Consider the following 20,792-nt stretch of genomic DNA (forward strand, 5'->3'; position numbering starts at 1 on the left):
CGGGCGACCATACAGCCTCTTGGCCTGAATATTCCAAGCAGGGAACTACTAATTAACATTTCCATCTCCCTTGATTTGTTTGCAGGTAATCCACCCTCGTGGGGCCGGCCACTGCCGTTCATTTTACTTATGATCTTTTCTTACCCCACATCCCTTTGTTCCTTACCCATGCCTTTTCAAACAGTCCTTCCCCGTTCCCATTATCCAGCCACAAGCTTTTCATCCTTTCCTTCTTTCTGCAGTCGTCTATGCTTGCTTTTGAGAAACATTCTGCTGATATGGAAACGTCAGACCCTTCAACTTTTTGAGATAAAAAGGAAAGAATATTGTGAAGAGAACAAAAGTATGACGGGAAGATGATTAACGCTGTGTATCTCCACCTTGGAAATGTCCGTTTCACTGTGTCATCTAGCTTGTTGGAGCATAGAGCAAGGAACAGTTGGCGGCTATTGCCAAAAGCTTAAGTGTTGAACCACTCATTAAAATTGTGTTCTGGCCAGTGCCTTTCTTGAGGGGACGGGCGCATCTCCCTTCAAGGCCTGTGCCCTCCCCCTTGTGTCCATTGCTTAGAAGCTAATTAGAGACAGAAAAAAAATCTGCTGACCGTCAGTCTTTTACCTGTGACCGAACCCACTGCGTGCCCCCTCCAGAAAATGAAGCTTGCACGTCCCACCAGCAAAATGTACCAAAATTACGCCAAGGGTTAAATCCAATTAACACTTAAAATGTTACATCCAGCACTAGGATATGAAATCAAACAATCAAAAAATTAAAGTGTTAAAACAGCATTTTCCCATTGTTGAAGCAGCATTTTAAAATGTTGAGTTACGCTGGATTTACCGTTTAAATGCTCAATATAACACTGAAACATTTAACCGTTGACTTCAACACTCGAAAGCCATGGTCAGTGACCGCACTCGCGTTATTCAACATCTGCCAGCTTTTGGCCTAGCAAACTTCGCTGCAAGCATTCATATCATTATTTTAACAGGACATTAAGACCTCTTGTTATCTTGGGTTGAAGCTGTTAGTTATTTGACTTATTAATATGATAACGTCAAACAGAGGCATTTGGTGGATGGTATCTGTTGGGATTAGCGTCTATTTTGAGAACAATGGAATCTTTATCAAACCACATACATCCACCAGGTTATATTTCTCTTTGAGATTTCCATCAAGGATTGAAGTTTGTAGTCCTATTTTCAGCGACCTTTGGGGGATTCTTCAATACACTGAACGACTTGTGCAGACAGGTGTTATTGTTCATTAGAATACTGGTTTGATTTGTTCATGATCAGGTTTATTTTTTTCATTTGTTCATTGCAAGGTTTAGTCAACAGTGAGCTTCGTAAACAGTGATGCTATTTTGTAAGTAGGTAAAATAAGCGGTCCGTTATTGAAATAAGTAATCACTAAATTATACGCATCAGTGGTGTGTCGATATCCAGGTTTTGATCCACGAGGGAATTTTTTTTCTAAAAACTAATGTTTTTTGTTTTGTTTTGTTCTGTGTTGCTTGTTTTTGTTGGGTTGTTGGGGTGTCTGTGTGTTTGTTTGCTATTTCATAAGGAAAATTCCCCACCGCTCTAATGGGTTGTTTAATTCCAGTTAGCGTTTTCGATTCCTAAAGTTCAACAAACGAGATATTGACAACCTGTTGGCCCTGCTTAAATTTGGGAGACGACTCCCCCAGCCCTCACGTCAGTGATACGTATGTATTTGATCCCAATAATTACTGTTTCTTTTACTTCGTAAACATTCTTTCTACTTTCGACACCAAGAGCTCCGAATCAAAACGTACACAGGGGAGACTAGAGATCAAGATACAGCAGCGTTGGGAGTTAATTATAACTTGGGTGCATGCAATCAGGACGTCATGTAGGGCATGGCTGGACCATCCACTGGGCATTGTGCCCGTGGGGGGGGGCTAGGAAAAATGGGAAGGGCTAGAAACGTTGAGAACCATAGATACCAGATGTACAAGGCTTTATAAGGCTCACAGGTTTAACGAGTTTTGGTGTCGCTCTTTTAATCGAGACGGAAGAGTATAAAGAAAGTCTGGAAAAGATGGCTTTTCTATCAAAATGTAGTTTTGAAATATGAGAGAACCAATTGAAAGTCAGCACATTCAAAAATGAATATACCAGGCCTTCAAAATATCGGATAAAAATTATCCTCGATTCAAATTCTCCATAGAGTGAGGATGATAACTCTTGCATAAACCTCTACCGCAAGTATTGGTCTTAGAAGTACCGCTAATCCGTGAGAGATAATACCAAACATAACATGTCTATTTTCGACCCCGTTATCGGAAAAGTTTTGGATTAGTATCGGATTTAAACTAAAAATAACTTAATCGGAACCTACAGAGATAGTGATGTGTGTTGTGAACATAATAAATATCAGTTATGTAATCACGATGTATGTTGTGAAGTCACGTGAAATATTTCAGAAAATATGATTGGTGAGGAGCGCAGTTCAACTTAACCACGTGCGTCCAAAGACAGCAATATGTGTAAACACAGTTTTCCTTCATAAAGGAGACGGAAGATTATTCCTTCAGAGATTTTGTAAAAACAAGCAAAAGTCTTTAATGTTCATATGAGAACACTCTCACATTTCTGTTCCCCGAGTTTCGCTCTAGCAAACAAATTGTAAAAGATGGGAGGTGGTATACAACGCATGTTACCCGTGGCTTTCATGCTGGGATTCTTGAAGAAGTTAAGTCGCAACAGTCATCATCGCCGGTTACTTCAGATCACCGTCTTGCTCTCCCTGATTTGGGCAATCATCAAAAGACTCAAGAAGCAGCGGGAGTTGCAGGCCAATCCTGCCCGGGGCCTACCGCTACCCCCAGGCCCGTGGGGCTGGCCAATTATCGGTATAATGCCAACCCTTGCTCATGGTTACCCGCAAAAAATCATCACAGAGATGAGTAAGACCTACGGCTCAGTCATGAGTTTCAAACTGGGCAGTCATCTTGCTGTTGTCTTGAATGACTTTGACACTATCAAAGAGGCTTTCGCCAAATCTGGAGACAAATTCAGTGACCGACCTAAGGTGACTATGTTCGAGAGTATCCATCCTGCCGGTGCTGGTGAGTTAAAGCTGTAAACCAAAATGAATTAACACGTGTAATCATGATGGAAATGGTGAAACGAGGTACAGCTGTGAGTTTGATGAAACATTTGCCCTGATTGACATTAATGCATCCAACCGTAATCAGTTTGGCGAACATCTTCCCCTGTTTCTTCGGGCGGGAAAAACATAGTCTAAGTTTTAACAATGGGTTCAGTATTACACTCTCGGCCCATGTTAATTGCGTATTTCGTTCCCACATGTTGAGTGCTTGTTTCATTCCTACAGGTGTTGTGCTGTCGTATTATGACAATCATTGGAAAGAGAATCGTCGGTTTACCCTCAGGACTATCAAAAAGATGGGCATTGGAAAAGCAGCTATGATGGAAAGCAAAATTAGCGAAGAAGCTCGGTTCGTCGCACGAAGCTTCGATGAGCAAGGAGATCGACCCTTTCATCCAACGTACTTCACCAATCTTGCAGTAGCCAACATGATTAACTCCTTGGTGTTTGGAAAAAGAAACGATTATCAAGATCCGCTGTTCCTCCAGGCGATTTCAAAGATGATGGAACTGTTTAAGGTGTTTGGTGTTGGTGCTGCAAATTTTCTTCCCAACGTGATGAAGTATGTTCCTGGAAGTCAATTTCGGCAAGCAATGAAGATCGTAAAGTTCTTCGAGGAAAAGTGGTACGGCCCTCAAGTAAGTTGCTTAATGGAAGAAATCTAAGCTGTATTTTCATTAAACAAGAAGTTGCATAACCTGGAAATAGTACCGGGCAGGAAAATGATTTAGCCACTTGTGATAAAATTTGACTCTGACACCGATGCGTCTGAATTTTGTCACAGTTATTACTGACAATAGGAAAGAGGTGGCAACAGTAAGAAAGACGTTATGGTGATTGTTATTTTTAAGTTAATTGAAATGAAGTATTAAATGATAATTAAAGAGTTGGGTTAAGAGAGTAATGATAAACAACCTTTATATGATGGGAAAAGGGGCAAATACTGACATGAATTTGTTGAGTGTTGTGTTTGGTTCCCTTGTTTCAAGCAACAGAAATTAACGACCAGTGTTACATAATAATTTGGCACAGATTCTCCAACACATCGAGACATTCAATGCAAACAACATCAGAGACTTCATCGACCATTATCTCTTAGAGAAGTTCTTCAAGGAGGGCTCAATCCATTATCAAGACTTTCCAGCCGTCTTGGGGGCCGTTGGTGACATGTTTGGTGCTGGTCTTGAGACCACGTCGACCGCCTTAGATTGGGTCTTCTTATGTATGGTGAAGTATCCTGAGGCTCAAGCCAAAGCACAGAGAGAGTTAGATAAGGTAGTAGGACGCTATCGGATGCCACAGTGGGGTGACAGACACAACTTGCATTATGTTATGGCCTTCTTAGACGAAGCTCTGCGCTGGTCTGCAGGAGGACCTTTTGGTAAGCCATCATATTGAATCATTAAGCAAAGAGCTGAAATAAAACGGTGTTTTTACGTATTATCACGCATGTGACGAAGCCAGCCATTGCGATACATGGAAAGTACCTTAATTAAGATGTTAAAGTTTCAATCCAAACATTTATCGTAATAGAATTGTTTTGAATTTATTCAATGACTCCAACGTTGCATTTAATATACATGTACACAGCAGAGAAATCGGCACACTGCAAGGTTTCCAACTTGTTCTATTTGCGTTTCTTCTCGACAGGTGTTCCTCATTCTCCAATCGAAGACACTGACTTCCGCGGCTACTTCATCCCAAAGAGTGCTGTGGTCATCGCCAATTTGCATGCCGTAATGTACAATCCTGAAGTTTTTCCTGATCCAGAGACCTTCAAACCTGAACGGTTTCTCAACGAAGACGGCAAGTTCGTTAAGCACGAGCATGTGGCGCAATTCAGCATAGGTATGTTAAAGAGCGATTGCTTGGTCGTGAAGGAAATATACATATCCCGTTTCACGATACGATACTTGTGACAAGAATATGACTTAACCGAAAGTGTAGGCCTATAGTTTCTCCAAGTATCTTTCTCGAAGTATGTGTCTCTTCGCCGAATGGTGAAGCTGGTGATACGCCAATGGCTTTGGGGGTCTCTCAAGCTAGAAAAGCTAGAGAGATTGCTTCTCAAGCAGTTAACAATAATACTCCAAAGGATTATTGAAGTTGGCAAAAATAAGCTTTAAGTTTTCAGTTAACCACATATCTTTTATCTTGGTTTTTTTGTTGGGATTGTACATCAGGTCGCCGCGCATGTCTTGGAGAGCATCTTGCCAGGATGGAAATCTACATCATTGCCACTCATATTCTCCATCAATTCACACTAACGGCACCAGGAGGCAATACAGACAGTATCCGAACTGACGGCATCATTGGTCTGACCAAAAATCCTCATCCGTACAAAATATGTTCTATCCGACGAACAGATACTTATGACATCACTGAAATACCTATGGATCTTCTTTCAGATGATAATAATAACAACAAGGAAGACAGAAATAACAATAACGAATGTAAGCACGGTGCTCGTTGATTTTTGACATTTCTATAGTGTAATTCAACCACCAGAATTAGAAGCCATAACTGCGGTAGCATAATGCTCCTTGACAGGTGGTACGCGCGCGTTACACGCCTCTTCGACCAATAGGGTATCGTGATTTGCTAAACGCACGTACGCTTCCAGCTGAAGAATGTGCGTGTGAGTGCGGTGCTACCGCAGTTTGGGCGTCTTATCGGATTAGTGTGTATACCAACATACATGTATATTATCATTTTCGTAAATGGATCTTAACTTTGTAAACTTAACAGATACACGTGAAACACTGTAAGTATGCGTTGTATATAGATCTGTTGCTCGTAAATATTTTGTATAAACTACACTCTGCATCACTGCTGAACTTGAAAATAAATCAGAAGCAGACGAGTTTAGTAGGCCTAGACGTTCGTCAGTTTTAAACAACCCCGACCATGAAAAGTGGCAAAACGACAACCCCTTCATCGCATAAATAAAGATTTGAAATAATCAGAATATCTCGCCTGAACAAACAGGCAAGAAATACGTTTATAAGTCATTTATGTCTCTACTGACTTTTTCTGTATCAAGTCATCTCGTGAAGAACATTTTAAACTGAAAACAGTGTATGCACAAGGAGGACCTCAGAGCCGTTCTACCCTGCAACTAGGAAAAGCTCCATTTTGTAATGATTAAACCTTGAACTATAAACATTTATGATCGGAATGGAATGCAATCTTTTCTTTTCTAATGTTTTTAGTGAAGACTGACTTATATAATTATATGAAGTTGAGACTCAGTATTAAAGATTCTGTACATTACATTATTTTTAACAAAATAACTGTCGCGTCGTGTTTCTGAAAATGGTCATTGCACGAACACTGTTTGTGAATTGTAAGTTCCTCAAGTATTGACATTCTCATAAACAGAGATTCAGAATCCAGGCAAACAAATTACCCACTGCCTCTTATCAAAATTTTGGTCCAAAGATCGACGCGAATTCATACGCTGCGTGGTGCTGAGCCAACTTACTCACCTCGATATAGATGGCGCTCAGTCTCTCATCAGGGCGAAGGGGTGTATGACTATCTAAAGTTAAAGCTACGTAAAAGACTCATTTTTTTATAGGACCTTGCCAAGACCTGGAGTTATTTTGTCCCCTTAGAAATCTCAATTGTCCCTTGATCAACCTCTTGACTCGACACGCATAAAACAGTCGTGATGAACATGTCTGAAAGGTTTAAATTGAATGCAAGGAGGGGATTTGTTCAGTATGCTTGCACGGGTGTCTGCGATGGCGGTACGATGTTCAAAGTGAGGAGGGGGGGTCATCAGGAATCAGCCCTAAGCCGGTCCATTAAGCCCCACCCCATTATAGGCCATGTAAAAGGTGTGGGTGTGTAAGTGCCCCCCTCCCCTTTCCAGATGGAAAGGGGGGGGGACTTACCCCCGGCTTCCTCCGCCAGTGGCGTGTGTCATCGGCCATCCTGCAAAGGCTCAGACCTCATGAATGTTTCTCAGGTCATCCTAAACTCACTATTTTGAGCAATCACAATTTCAATTCGTGTGTCAAAAAAACAAACATATCAATATTGTCATGATCGAAAATGGGCATGGTGCACTAAACATTAAGACGTAATCTTAGCTAACCCGTTTTGGAACTTGGCGAGTGTGACGATTTTTCGTCCAGGTTTGCACGCTCAGACCCGTACCTATGCTCAAACTGCACTCGTCTCGTTCAAGGAATATCGAGCTGCGAAATATTCTTGTACGTCATCACCCACTTCATTTTGTACACACCGCCCTCAATTTAGTTAATCAACGACTGTTCATGGACTGAACGGAAGTGTGCTGAAAAACAGCCGTAGAAAATCAGTGCATCACTCGTATATTATTTCCACCATTCGCTGGATTCGAGAAAAATATGGATCCTAATTTCTACTTTAACGTTTTCTATTAACGATAAACGAATTAGTTAACCAACAAAAGAGATATGTTCTCATAAATATTATCTCATCTTCTTACGGTGCAAAAATATTTCTGTGTCAATTATGGTGGAAAAGCTAGAGTGCCCTAAAGACCAGTAGGAAACAAATTTTGAGCTGGACTTGGAGGCCTAACATTAATCAAGATGGCGACCGTGACAGCAAGCGGAGGTAAGCAAACGTCAAAATAAGAATCTCATCAGTTCTTTTGTATTCATCGTGTTGATTCATAAATTTTCCCTAAGATGGTTAATTTAATCCTTATTCTTTATGTTGGTGTTTAATTCGCAGATGAGGAGCTCCATGAAAAGCTCATAAGGACAGTGAAAAAAGAGGTTAGTCACTCTTCCAATTTGCCATGATGTACATCCTTGTTGTGCATGATGTGTTCGCCTAGTGTGGGGTCCGACAATCTGTATGTAATGTTCGCCATGCGTGATGTACATGCATGATATGTGCGGTAAAAGTCCAGAAAAGCTATAGGTCTAAATGCCACATGTACCATCTCCCTGGTGACGTCAACTCGGCCAATGAAAGCACGGAACAAGATGAAGTTCCCCAAGCATGCCAAGCTGAATACTCACTGTGAATGTTCAATCATGCCATCATGGCCATGCTGATGCAGAAGCACAGGTTCATAATATTCATGGACATGGTCAAATATGTACATTAAAAAAGTGTCCTGTCTTTCAGTGTCCATGAGATCAGGCATTGTTAGGTTGCATTAGGGAAGAGTTCCATATGGACGCCAGTAATTATTCCCTACTGTTTCAGTGACCTATTACGGACACCGCTTGACAGCCTGTGCACAAACCTTATGAGACTAGTCAGAAAAAAGTGTTTTTGAAGTAAACAACTTGTTTTTTTTCCTTCTTATAAATTGAACTTTTCTGGACATGTTTTGCTTTCTGACGGCTAGGCCCTGTATTTGAACTCTTTCTGTGCATTATTCCAACCATCCATCCGTGCTTCAGCCATCACTCCAACAGGAGAAAGAGTTCCATATATGGATGCCACTTGACACCACGTGCACAAACCCTGTTAGATGGGACTGAAAAGTGTTTTCTCAGTTAATGACTTGGTATTTTCCCTCCTTAAATGAACTTTTCTGGGCATGTTTTTGCTCTCTGATGGCTAATGGGTCACTTTAGGGAATAATAAGCCTTTTCATGTTTCATGTGCACAAGCTCAGAAGACTTAACAGGGAAACCAATCTATGACAACAACGTTGTGTTTGGTGAGTGGATGCTCTCAAGTGTTATTGTTGTGGACAATTTGTTCCCCTCTAGCTTTGTTCACTTATTCACGCAGGCGCGTTAAAATCAACATGGCAATGAAACAGTAAATTGCCTTATTACTGGTGTCCGTCAGTATGGAACTCTTCCCCCAGCAGCCACTATGCATCAATCATAAAGCTTAAGAAGTTTGCTTTGGGAGAATTATTGGAGATGCATACAGTCACTTGTCAGTGCACTGGCCTAATGAGACATTTTGCTTTATGAAGGCAGTCAAAAAGAAGATTGAAATAGGCATAGAATGCAGACAACTCAAAGTAGTGCACCTTCAAGTGTTTTTTGCAATGTGTTGACCATTCACAGTGCATGAAATTTGTTGACCCTTTCCAAATGTGCTTTGGGTCGACAGATTTCTTGCATTGTGATTGGTCAACGGGTTGCAAACTCTTGGAGGTGCATTTTTGTGAATCGCCCGTATTTACATGGTACATGTAATTTCACATGTATACATGTAGACAGGTACGTGCATTGAATTAAAGCATAACCATTGTGCAGTCTTTTCTATGTACATGTAGGAATGTATGTTACTAACTTTGAGCCGGTAATGTATGTACATGTTTTGCACGTACAGTCACAATGTACTGCTACCTGTATACACACGTGTACATTGCTTGGTTGTCTCTGTCTTTGTTTTATTTTGTTTTTCATTCGTTGATGTTCTGGTTTCCAAAGGTCAAACAAATTATGGAAGAGGCCGTCACTCGGAAATTTGTTCATGAGGACAGTGGAAGCATTATCTCATTATGTGGTAAGAGATCAGCTTACAACAAATGATTTCTTAGTTAATACCCAGTCATGTTTAGCTGCACTTGCATGACAAATTTCAAAAACTCACCATTATGACACACACAAACATGTAATTATTGAATTGCTAATGAGATTGTTGAAGCCGTTATAGCTTATAGCTGTACATTCCCATGTAGGTACAACCCGAGGTCGACAAGTTTAAATCGTAAATGATTTAGTCCGATTTGTAAAGAAACTCAGAGTGTTGTTCAACGGAGCAATTTACTAACCAACAAATGTCTTCATTTTTCTTTCATTTTTAAAATGACAGCTGCTGTAGATTCTTGTTTGTCACAAGGGTTAAAACGTCGCATCAGTGGATTATTCAAAGGGAATTTGACAACTACATCATTGCTAAAGCAACTGGCAAAGCAACATCCTGAGGCTGCACAAGTTGCTCAAAAAGTGCAAGAGATTGAGAGCCGACTTGAGGAGGCAAACAAGTAAGTTACACATAACGGCAGAGGTTGTCATGTCTCAAGGAGATGCTATGTGTCTGAGTGATTCACCTACAAATGTACACATCCTATTTGTTTCTCAACTTACATACTTGTAGGACCACGATGGTTTCATCAGGTACATACATACAGTACATCGATTAATATGGAAGCTACATGTACATTTAGCTTCTAAACAAATTCCTTTTTCTGCCAGAAATTGTTGCTGTTGTGAGCTTTAGTTACACTTCACTGGTTTTTGTGTTCAAGACTACAGTTTTAAGCAAGGCCCAGACTTTGATTTGGGCTTTGAACATTACCTAAGTGAAACCATGCAGTGACGTACAGTGCTACAGCTGAGGAGGCACCTGAGGGGGAAAGGGCCTCCATTGGGGGGGGCACGTGCCCCCGTGCCCCCCCCTTCCCAGTAGTTACACCACTGAACCCATGCATGGGGAAACTGTCAATACATGTATTTGTTACTGGAGAGTAAATGTTGTTTTATGAGACACATGTATACGTGTATATGGTATTCAATAAATAGTTGTGCATACATGTATCGTGTACGTGTACATGAAAGCATAGAAGTGCCCTGTAGACGACACACATGGTCAGTTGATACCATTGTTACCTGCAGGACATTAGTGACTTGCAGTGCATGGATGGTGTGTTTATTCAGTGAGTTGGTTTTCATGCTGTATCTTTCAAAAGCCTAAGTAAGATTTTGTCATGAACTTCACTCAGTACAGGTCTTGAAACAGATGAAGGGATTTGACAGGTATTGCAAATGTAAAACAGAGATGGTTGAATCAGTAATGCAGTATAATATAGCATACATCATGAAAAACAAACAAGACATCATTTATTAATGGGAACCAAACCTTGTGAACGGGGTAAAGGTTTTCCTTATTTATGTCTGATATTTCCTAACACTGCCTGATGCTATACATTTTTTTGGGGGGGGTTGAAAATTTGAAAACGGAAGCCATAAAACATTGTTTGTGAATACAATATCCGAAAAGCTGTCTCTCATTCCACTTGCCATGCCATAAAAACAACAGCATTTCTACATCAAATTCTTTTTGTTTGGGATGATTACATTACGCCAAAAATCAGAAGTATTGACAGGATATATTCATAAATTCCAAACTTCTGTATACGAGTCTACTAGAACGTTTGATTAAAATGTCCTCCAAATAAAGTTGTACTGTACTGGTATATTCCATAACCTGTTCTGAAACAGCTGAAGCTGAACATCAAAATGATCTTTCAGCTTTCACAGAATAAAGGAATCAGCAGAAATTCTTCTGGAAAAAATTTAGCTTCTTGAGGATTTAGTAATGTGTGAGTCACTGAAAGGTATTTGCATTTCACACATCAAGAATGATGGATATCATCAGTTTATTAATCATATTGCGTGTATATATGTTGAAATAATATACAAGTCTTGCATGTGTCACTTTATTAGAACAAAACTACATGTATATTCATGAAGGATGATACTCCTGGGTTGTAATGCATCAATACTCATGGTTCTGAATAATTTAGTCATTGAATTAAACATGTCAGCACAGTACATGTAAATGCCAGCATAGTAAATGAGTATGGTATTTGACCAAACAGTTAGTAGCACTTACATGTACATGTATCAGTCTACAGACAAGCTTGAGTACATTTTTTAAACTAAATACAAAGGTCAAATTCATGATATAGTTTTTTTATTTAATCTTTTTCCATGATCAGTAAAACATGAAATGCTGTTTTTCTCAACTACATTGTAGAAAACTTGGCAGCAGTAACAGCATAAATGGAGATAGTCCTAACAAACCACAGACAAGCATCCGAGCCACACTACAGCAGCGTCATTTATGGATCAGAGTAGCTTTGTTTGAAAAGCAGTTGTCCAAGATAATTGAGCTTATCAACCAGGAGAGCGGGTAAGTCTCAAATATATCTTGTCAAAATATTGCTTAGCGGCCTATCACGTTGCCAGCTAATTGCAAATGAATATCATGTCAGAGTGTGGGGCATTGGTATTGAGGAAAAACAGCAGGCTTAACCCTAACCCTCCTCAATCCTTCACCCGTTGGAGGACTGAGGAGTGTTAGGGTTAATAAAATATTTCATTTCAGCAAGTAGGTTTGGTTTACAACTTCTAAAATGTTCAAGATGTATTTTTGCGTTGGGGAGATGTTAATTTATATAACTGGGTTTGCCCTTACCCAACGTACATATTATTAATAAACAATGTATGCTCAGTGCTTGTCCGAGAACTTGCGAAAAAGTCACAAGCTTACTCGGGTGGGACTTGAACCCACGACCTCCTGCTAACTGCAGACGTCTTAACCACTCGACCACCAAGCTTGCCGGGATCGGCTGGCCGGTCCGAGTCAGGTGAAGCAGCGGGTACCCGCTGCTTCACCTGCACTAGTAAGCAGGAGGTCATGGGTTCGAGTCCCACCTGAGTAAGCTTGTGACTTTTTCGCAAGTTCTCGGACAAGCACTGAGCATACAGTGTTTATTAATAATATGTACGTTGGGTAAGGGCAAACCCCGTTACATGTTTTTAAATTCTAAAATGTTGCTGCTTGGAAGTGCATGTAGAAGAGGGTAATTAAGCAAGGAATTATATGGAGGTTGGCTGTAACATGGAATGTATCTCTGGCCTCATGGGGTAGCCACAAATCTCCCTTGTAATCCACATCACTGCAAAACTGGCAACAAAATAACAAAGTCTTTCAGATTAGCAGCAATTATCTGTTAGTAAGCATTGTGAACTGAACCTTGTGTGTTCATTAACCTCAACTCCTAGCACATTATTCCAACATGGATTTTAAATCCTTGTAAAGATGCAAATTGGCAGCTTCTCTCTACTGCCTGAGGTTTGAAGTGTCAATTGACTATTTATGTTGCACACTACCGAAGCAGTAAATCAATAGTATCTGGGCTGAAGTAAATAGTTCAGGTACAGTACATGTACATGTAGCGACACGTGTTCCTTGTATTCCATAGGCAGTGCACATGTGTATGTTTGTTTAGTTGAGATTAACAGATGGTGCATGTACAGGGAGGAGAAACCATTACTACATCAATCAATTTGAACATTCAAGACACTCATTCTGGCATGAAAACTGTTGGCTTTGTATCAGGATAATAAATTCATGCTAGGTCTGCATAAGGGTTAGGGTTAATTTGTGATCAAAATACAATACAAGTACATTGTTCAGTTTATCTTTGTTTCTGAGAATGTTACTTTAAACATGTCAATCACTTCCCCTTGATATTGTACCTATGCATCTCACTTTACAGAAATAATTTCTTATATTCTCATTGGTTTGCCAATGATACCAAGATTGGAACCTTTACTTATTAAGCTCTGCTGCTTTCTTTGAAACAAGCCAATTTGTGTTACCGTGTAATATATCTCAGTCTAGTCGGTTGCAGTCTAATCAGTTGTCAACTTAGACTGAAAGGAATTGGGGAGGAAGAAACCAAATAAGGAGGGGTACTGATAACGAGATGATACATTACATGCACATGTGGCCACATGGACGTTTGTAATATTTGTTGGTACCGGGACATGTGCATATAATTGCTAGATGAACGTACATGTACACTGGACATGAAGCTGTTGGTCGTTAGTATTCATGCATACTCTGCCTTGGATAGAATGAGATGAGTGGATCTGTTTAGGAAAGAAATCCTGTGAGACTTGTCATTAAGATATTACACTAATTGTTATTACTATTTTTAAAATTATTTCTGGTTTATTAAGAACACAATGTATCTGTAGCCCTAAGGCTAAATTGCTACATTGTGTACAATTTAAAGAGAACACCCAACTGGACACAATTACACACAATTGTAATGAAATGAATAACAGATAAGAACAAGTACATATCATAAAACCCTAATAAACAAAAGCCTGATTTAAAACATGTGAAAGAAAGGGCTACATGTATATGTGAATCAAAATACTGACAAAGTAGGGTATTGGACTACATGTATGTTCATACATGTTTCTCTTTGTGTTGCACTTGATGACGGAAAGTTTGTTCGAATTTCTTAATTGATAGGACTTCTGGGTTGAGGCAACCACTGTCAGAAACAGTCAGAACATTTTAGTTTAGTCAACGCAAAGGCCCTTTCTACGGTCATGGAGAGAGACCAAATTACACTTCAGAAGGGCATGTAATCTAAATAACATGGGCCCAAGTTAATTTTAAGACACGCTTTTGAATACTCTGTTATCGGTTCAAATGTCATAGTATGCTTCACATGCAGTCTTTGAGTGTGCTGTATGCATTGTAAAATATGCATTACAGCTTTGCTGTTGAGTGGGTCAATATTTCGATGTTTCAATATACATGTATGTACTTGCATGTTGATCTTTCCTTTATTGACATTTGTCTCAATGTAAATCAGCAAATGAAGAACTTTATTGTAAGTAAGCACTTTAAGGAAACCTGTTATACAAGGTACAGGGTTTGATCTACATGTACGGTGCGTAGCATTACCAATCCTTTCCCAGGCAATGTTAATAATTGCCTGTTATCTCCCAGCAAATTGGTGAAACTGCCATCCCTTAGTGCCTTTTCTCTCTTGTAGTCTTTTTCTCTAGTGTTAAAAATTTGTCACATAAATGGGGGTTTGTACATGGGTAATTCCAGAAATTAGGGGTCCAAGAGTGTGACATTTTTGTGTCCTTGTTACATCTGACCTTTTTTTATTTGACATGGATATATCACCTGAATTGATTTCAAACTATTACTACTTGTTTGACTGGTAATTTGCATTAATGTACCACTCCTGGAAATTAAAAATGTGTTCAGAACTTACGAAATCATGTCAGATGTGACAGGGACTTGAAAAAAAGACCCCCTAATTTCTGGAATTACCCGTATGGAAATTGCTTTCCTGTCCTCAGGACAGATGGACAGGTGGCTAGTGAGCCACAAACAAGTACCAAACAATCAACTGAATAAAACATTCTCTGAATAGTGAGAAAGTTAGCCAACAATTCCTTCCTCCTTGTTCCAACCTAAAACAAAAGGCAGTCTCATTGGTTTAAGACATCATGGAGGAAGGAAAACAGATGTATGTACATCCTTGCACCACATGTGTCCAATACATGTAGACCTTCACATTTAATTACACTGTGTGCCATTTATAGGTACCACATGTACATGTAAGTGACAGGTATTCAAGAACTGAGGCTTATCTGTTTAGATTACCCCTGGCAGAACATGTAGTGTGCATACATGTACATGTATGTTTTGATGTAATGCCGAAATATTTAATTCGCTTGGAAAAAGTCATTTTTCCTGCTTTGCGACATCTGTGTACATGTATCAACGCAAGCATGTACAGTGTATTCATACATTAATGCACACATTGTGTCTGGGATCTGCAGTCATAAACCACTGCTGCATGTTGTCAAAATCCTAGAGGGAATGTACATGTATGATGAAGCATAATTTCTCTGAGTTGATCTGCACTGGGGTTGCTCAGCTACAGTACAGAGCAAAGAACGATCTAGCAGACATGCACTTTTGTTTGTTCAACACTTTCTGGATACACGTATTTGGGTCATTCCATGTGGTTGGGGCACAATTTGTGATGGTGTCAATTGTTACATGGGTTCCGTAAAAATGAACAGCTATTTCCCTGCATGTGGATTCCAAATTGACATTGTTATCCATCTTGCTAGGCTGAATACAGAGGTGTGTGTTATTTTACAGAATAAATGACCTACTCCACAGGTCCTGACAGGTGGTAAAAGTTACCCATGTAACCAGGACGCTGTTACCAATTGTGCCCCAACCTCACATGCCTTATGAAATGACCCATTTACATGTACAGTATCAGGGATTTCAAGAAGGATTTCAATGTCTACATACTGTACATGTAAGTGTCCCTTTTTGTGCGTGTAGTCTAGAGATTCAAAATGAAATTTGAAGAGAATTTTGAGGATTGTAATTACGGACATCATCCCAGCACTGACAGAGGATTTAATTAAAGTATCTTTCTACTTCACGTTGAGTTTAATAATAGGATTTCTTATTGTGTTGCTTTATTGCAGCAAATACTATGAGAAGGATGCATTGATGGCTCATCCAGCAGATGGTCCAATCATTGCATCGTTACTCGGTGAGTAAATAAAGCTGGTTCACTGTGTCTCTGAAGAATGACTCTTGCATTGTAGCAGGTTTTGAGACAACTGCGAAAGTTCTCTTTTTTTCTGTCATGTGCATGTTGGACAGTGTTTCTCTCTGACCATTTTAGTTGTGAATTATCAATGCCAGACAAATTACCACTATTGTTTTGCTGTGTTCTATCCTCAGTTGGACCCTGTGCTTTAGACTACTCCAAGATGAAAACTGCAGATCACTATTGGACTGATCCCCCTGCTGATGAGTTGGTTCAGAGACATAGAATCCATAGCATGAATCCAGGTGTCATTTCTACAACACCTGCATCGCCTAAGAGACCTGGCCTACAGGTAATCATTGTAGAGATAAAATTACATTACACCACTTTGTGAATTTTCTTCATCAGTAGAGGAGAAGAAATGTTTATGGGACAGTTATGCCACAATAAATATTTCTACAAGTGTTTGCTCTCTACCAAGAAAATTTGAAAGGACTCAGTCCTCTGGGAGAGCAGTATCTGCTGCTGTATTGCATGTAAGTGGTCATTTATTAGAGGTCAGTTAAGTGGTCAGTTTTGGAAGACTTCTGGTGAGGAGATTATCGATTTTGAATCCAACAGAGTAAGCTCAGCACACAATTAATGTACTAGTACAGTGGAACGCCGCTTTAACGAACAAGATGGGGTCCACACTAAATGTTTGGTACAGCGGTCACTCGGTATAGCGAATTCAACTGTCGAACGTTTCGTTGTCATGTTGAATAGCGCCCTCTCTCGTCTAACCGAAGTGCACCCTCTTGTGATACCTTGGTTCACTGTTTTTGTGATGTTTTGCCATTGCATTCAAGTTTAAGGTTTCTAGAAATGTATCTGTTAATTATTTTTGTTTTTTATTTAAACTTGAGTCAAAAAATTGATATCAAGTTTATCCTAAAAGTCGTGAAACTACTGCTCAGGATCGATCTCTGATGCATGCTGTGGTGAATCTGGGTTGATTTGTGTATCAGCGGCACCCTCTTTAGACTACATTGTATTGTTAGTGCAATGCCACCGTGCGCGTACGTGCGGTTTTCTTCCGCACCTGATCATGTGGAGTCGCAAAACCAGTGTCTATTCAATATTGTTGACAACTAGTGGCTTTTCCTTCTAATCCTTGGGGAAATAATGTCCACTTGTCACTTTCCAACATAACAACAACTTTCCAACATGTTGACGTTCGGGAATTACAAACGGCAACTGAATAGTGTTCGGTAGGTTCTGTGCACAAATTATTGGGAGCCAAGGACGATGTACTGTACAGCTGAATGTTCGGTATAGCTGTGTTTGGTACTGCACTTCAGTAATATCGACAAGATTCTCAACCACTTTTCAATTTTGCCTGGTACCCAGGATGTATTTTGTGCATGGGTTACCAGGGAAAAACAAATGGTCTTTGCTTGGACTTGACCCACTTAAACTGTAAACAACTTGGAAAGCAGGTTTTTATCTGCTCAACCTTCAAGTTTTCATTACTATCGTTATGAGTATTCATAGTTATGAATATTCAAAGTCAAGGGATATTTATACCTATATTGTCCCTATTCTAATAGGTCAAACGCATCCATGGTCACCAGGGGTCATCAGACGATCACAGAGGAGCACCTCTCTCTGCTAGAGACTATGTTGAGTCTCTCCATCAGAATTCAAGAAGTACTCTCCTGTATGGCAAAAATAACGTCTTGGTCCAGCCGGTAAATGAATTAAACATATGCCTTAAGAAGTGGTCCACTGTTTATATCGGGGACAATGTCTTGGTACAATTGCTAAGATAATGGAAGGATGATTTGTTGCAGTAAGTGTAACTCATACCTTAGGGGCTGAAGTGGTTGGACTCAACTTAGACTTCTTCTATGAAACCCACACTGTAATGAGTCACCTTTTTAATGCATCTTAAATTAATATGTCAGCAGCAATATGTCTTAATTATTCTGGATCTAAATGCTGCAGTCCACCTGTTTTGTCCTTTTTGTCTTTAATTGCCACAAGTACTGTACCTCTTAACTGTTGGCACCTGATTTCTGAATACAAAAGTCTTTTATGATTTGTTTTTGGCCATTTTACAGAAAGAGGATATTCAGCATATTCCAGGCTACCTGTCACTTCATCAAACAGCTGAACATCTGACCATCAAATGGACACCTAACCAACTTATGAATGGAGGAGGGGGCTCTGAAGAGAGTGAGACAGACCCCGAGAAAAGGTGAGGGGAAAAGTTGGCAAATCACACAACACGAACCAAGAGTATTAGGTTCACTCATTAGGGACTGTTGGAGAAAAAAATGGCTACTTTCATGGCTTTTGCTTCGTGCTTATGTGTCTGTACCAGAAAGATGAGCCACATGTTTACAATTATACATGTACCATGGTAGTGGGTTGAACAAACTGTACATCTGCTATATATCCACCTGTTACCCACCATAGAGAGTAACTCATCAGAATGCAGAGCTTTATTTGCTTCATGCATTTTGGCTCCCTCTTGTGGCAAGATTTTTCACAAGGAAACTGATAGGCATATCAGTGGGTAATGAGTGTATGATAAGTTTGTCCATAAGTCATGGAACATCTTGTCAATGAAGGCAGGATTTTATTAATTTTTCTCCGGAACAGTTGTCTTTGTTCCAGTTTCTTACATAGTCACAAACTACATGCAACTTGCTGGAAAAATTGATTTACTGCAGTTAAAATTTGGAAATCCACTGAAGGTCATTTCAAAATGAAATCTTCCAGATTTTGAAGAAACAATTATTAATTCATTGTTTATATATGTGGGTTTAGTCGTGTCCATTCCCCCCTGTCGCTAGCTTATTTTTTGGTTCATTCAATTTTGGTTTTTGTTCTGTTTTGTCATTAGTCATGTGTCACGAATTCGGTAAGTTGCATAGCATTTTACATTGCTGAAACAACACACAAGTGCAAAAAATACGTCATTAGCAGGGTTTAGCTTCATTCTAATTTCTCTCTGACATCATGCGCATTCATTCATTGCCCTTTCATATTTTCCAGCTGGGCTGTAGTTATAGGTATAAGCAGTCTTTCCTTGGGTGATGGGATAAGGTGTAGATTACTAACACAATGACTTGCTTTGCATGGTGGGCCAACAGCAAAGAAGTCTGAATGGTAGAATTATGATTGTTTGGAAACCCAGACAGTATTACATCATGTAGGAGTTAACCTCAGACACTGTTCAGTTTCAGCTTATATTCATAAATTGTACTGGCTGTGATATCCCGAGGGCAGGCTTTGATTAAACTCTGTGGTCTGGTCAGTGCACAGTGCAAGAAAATGTCTTGTGGGACATTTTCTCATCTAATGGTCGTGCAGAAAAGGGAAGGTCTAAGTACTTGGCATTGCCTGACTGCTCTTGTGAATTCAAAATAGATTTTAATGAATTTTTAAATTGAGATAACCCACTTCCAGTTCTTGAAATTAAAAGGTCTTTTTTTTTAAAAGCCAGCTTTATTTTTTGGTTGAGGGTTTTGAATTGGCTTGGCTGTTCCGCTGTTTTCCCTTGTCTGTTTTGACTTTCATGCTGGTTTGGGTGTTTTTTCTGTTCTGTCTCTAGGGCTGAGTTAATTTGAATAATTCACTATTGAAATATTCGACCTTCAATTCGAATAAATATCCAAATATTCAGTCATACCGACCAGTGGATTGTTAATGAACAAACCATATACAAAATCAGTTTCAATAATGCACACAATTGTACATTATAATCACTGTAATAGCTTCACACGTCTTGGAGTATCTCCAGCCAAGATTTGGCAAGATTTAAGACATGAACAATACTTCCTGCCCTGTTCAAATCTTCTATTCTGTTTAAATATTTTAATGAATAATTTACTTTTTTAATTGTAAGATTTCTGTCACTTTTCATTTGAATCTGCCTGAAACAAGCCTGAATTGTGCATTTTTTTCATTTAATTTAAAACAAAAGGTAAATTCTCCCTTTTTACAAATTTTGCATTTGAATATTCAAATTCAGAAAATAATACTCAAATATTTGATTATCTATTGAATATTCAGATATTCGGCACAGCCCTGTCTGCCTCACATAAAGCTAACTTAGTTAAGGTTGTCCTAGTTGAAAGGGGATTCATACAAACTATCTGGAGCCTTATGGAAAACATGCAGTTCTCAACTGAACTGTAAAAAAAAATCGTGAAAATCTACAAATGATATAGCTGGCACTCTGTTTCATATTAGTTGCGGAGACTGATTTTATGGAAAAATGAAGTAAGAAAATTGATCCTTTGCAATTTTAGTAAATTGAGCATTTTCTAGATTTACTTTAGTCAGATTGCTGACACTTGGTAGAACCATCCTAATTTATTAGGTCATTTGATAAACTGATCTGAGGAGACGTCGTTACTGCGGTAACACCACACTTACTCATATTCTTAAGCTTGTGGTGCGCCAGTATTTGCAGGTCACTACACCCTGTTGGATGGATAGGTATTTAACACCTGCATAACACCTGCCCTTTAGCATGGTGACATCGCAGTAATGG

General features: G+C 39.4%; 2 protein-coding genes across 3 annotated transcripts in view; both read left to right on the top strand.

Moving 5' to 3' along the window:
* The first annotated feature begins 1,991 nt into the window (after nucleotides 1-1,991).
* On the top strand, nucleotides 1,992-5,614 carry LOC110989088 (cytochrome P450 2C29-like). The gene is made up of 5 exons (XM_022253214.2): nucleotides 1,992-3,097; nucleotides 3,367-3,779; nucleotides 4,174-4,522; nucleotides 4,792-4,989; nucleotides 5,325-5,614. The coding sequence occupies exons 1-5, from the start codon at nucleotides 2,662-2,664 to the stop codon at nucleotides 5,612-5,614; spliced, it is 1,686 nt and encodes a 561-aa protein (XP_022108906.2). The 5' UTR covers nucleotides 1,992-2,661.
* A 200-nt stretch (nucleotides 5,615-5,814) lies between these two features.
* sgsm1 (small G protein signaling modulator 1) overlaps nucleotides 5,815-20,792 on the top strand; it is a 30,627-nt gene continuing 15,649 nt past the window's right edge. The window contains exons 1-11 of one of the 2 annotated variants that reach the window (XM_087141763.1): nucleotides 5,815-5,905; nucleotides 7,661-7,749; nucleotides 7,870-7,913; nucleotides 9,546-9,621; nucleotides 9,931-10,102; nucleotides 11,878-12,033; nucleotides 16,179-16,246; nucleotides 16,441-16,598; nucleotides 17,836-17,976; nucleotides 18,349-18,485; nucleotides 19,137-19,154. In XM_087141763.1, coding sequence (XP_086997889.1) covers nucleotides 7,725-7,749; nucleotides 7,870-7,913; nucleotides 9,546-9,621; nucleotides 9,931-10,102; nucleotides 11,878-12,033; nucleotides 16,179-16,246; nucleotides 16,441-16,598; nucleotides 17,836-17,976; nucleotides 18,349-18,485; nucleotides 19,137-19,154 — 995 coding nt within the window. In that variant the 5' untranslated portion in view covers nucleotides 5,815-5,905; nucleotides 7,661-7,724. Of the gene's footprint in view, nucleotides 5,906-7,454; nucleotides 7,750-7,869; nucleotides 7,914-9,545; nucleotides 9,622-9,930; nucleotides 10,103-11,877; nucleotides 12,034-16,178; nucleotides 16,247-16,440; nucleotides 16,599-17,835; nucleotides 17,977-18,348; nucleotides 18,486-19,136; nucleotides 19,155-20,792 lie in introns of those variants that run through there. The other variant, XM_087141764.1, reaches the window with a different exon arrangement.

The sequence above is a fragment of the Acanthaster planci genome, linkage group LG09 (assembly GCF_054643075.1).
Source record: "Acanthaster planci isolate LZ-2023a linkage group LG09, COTS_SCS, whole genome shotgun sequence".
Classification (NCBI taxonomy): Eukaryota; Metazoa; Echinodermata; class Asteroidea; order Valvatida; family Acanthasteridae; genus Acanthaster; species Acanthaster planci.

Bases quoted from the DNA above. Each gene is read 5' to 3' on its own strand.
- LOC110989088 (XM_022253214.2), top strand. From the start codon at position 2,662: ATGGGAGGTGGTATACAACGCATGTTACCCGTGGCTTTCATGCTGGGA. The intron at 3,098-3,366 runs GTGAGTTAAAGC...TCATTCCTACAG, and splicing joins TATCCATCCTGCCGGTGCTG to GTGTTGTGCTGTCGTATTAT. The intron at 4,990-5,324 runs GTATGTTAAAGA...ATTGTACATCAG, and splicing joins TGTGGCGCAATTCAGCATAG to GTCGCCGCGCATGTCTTGGA.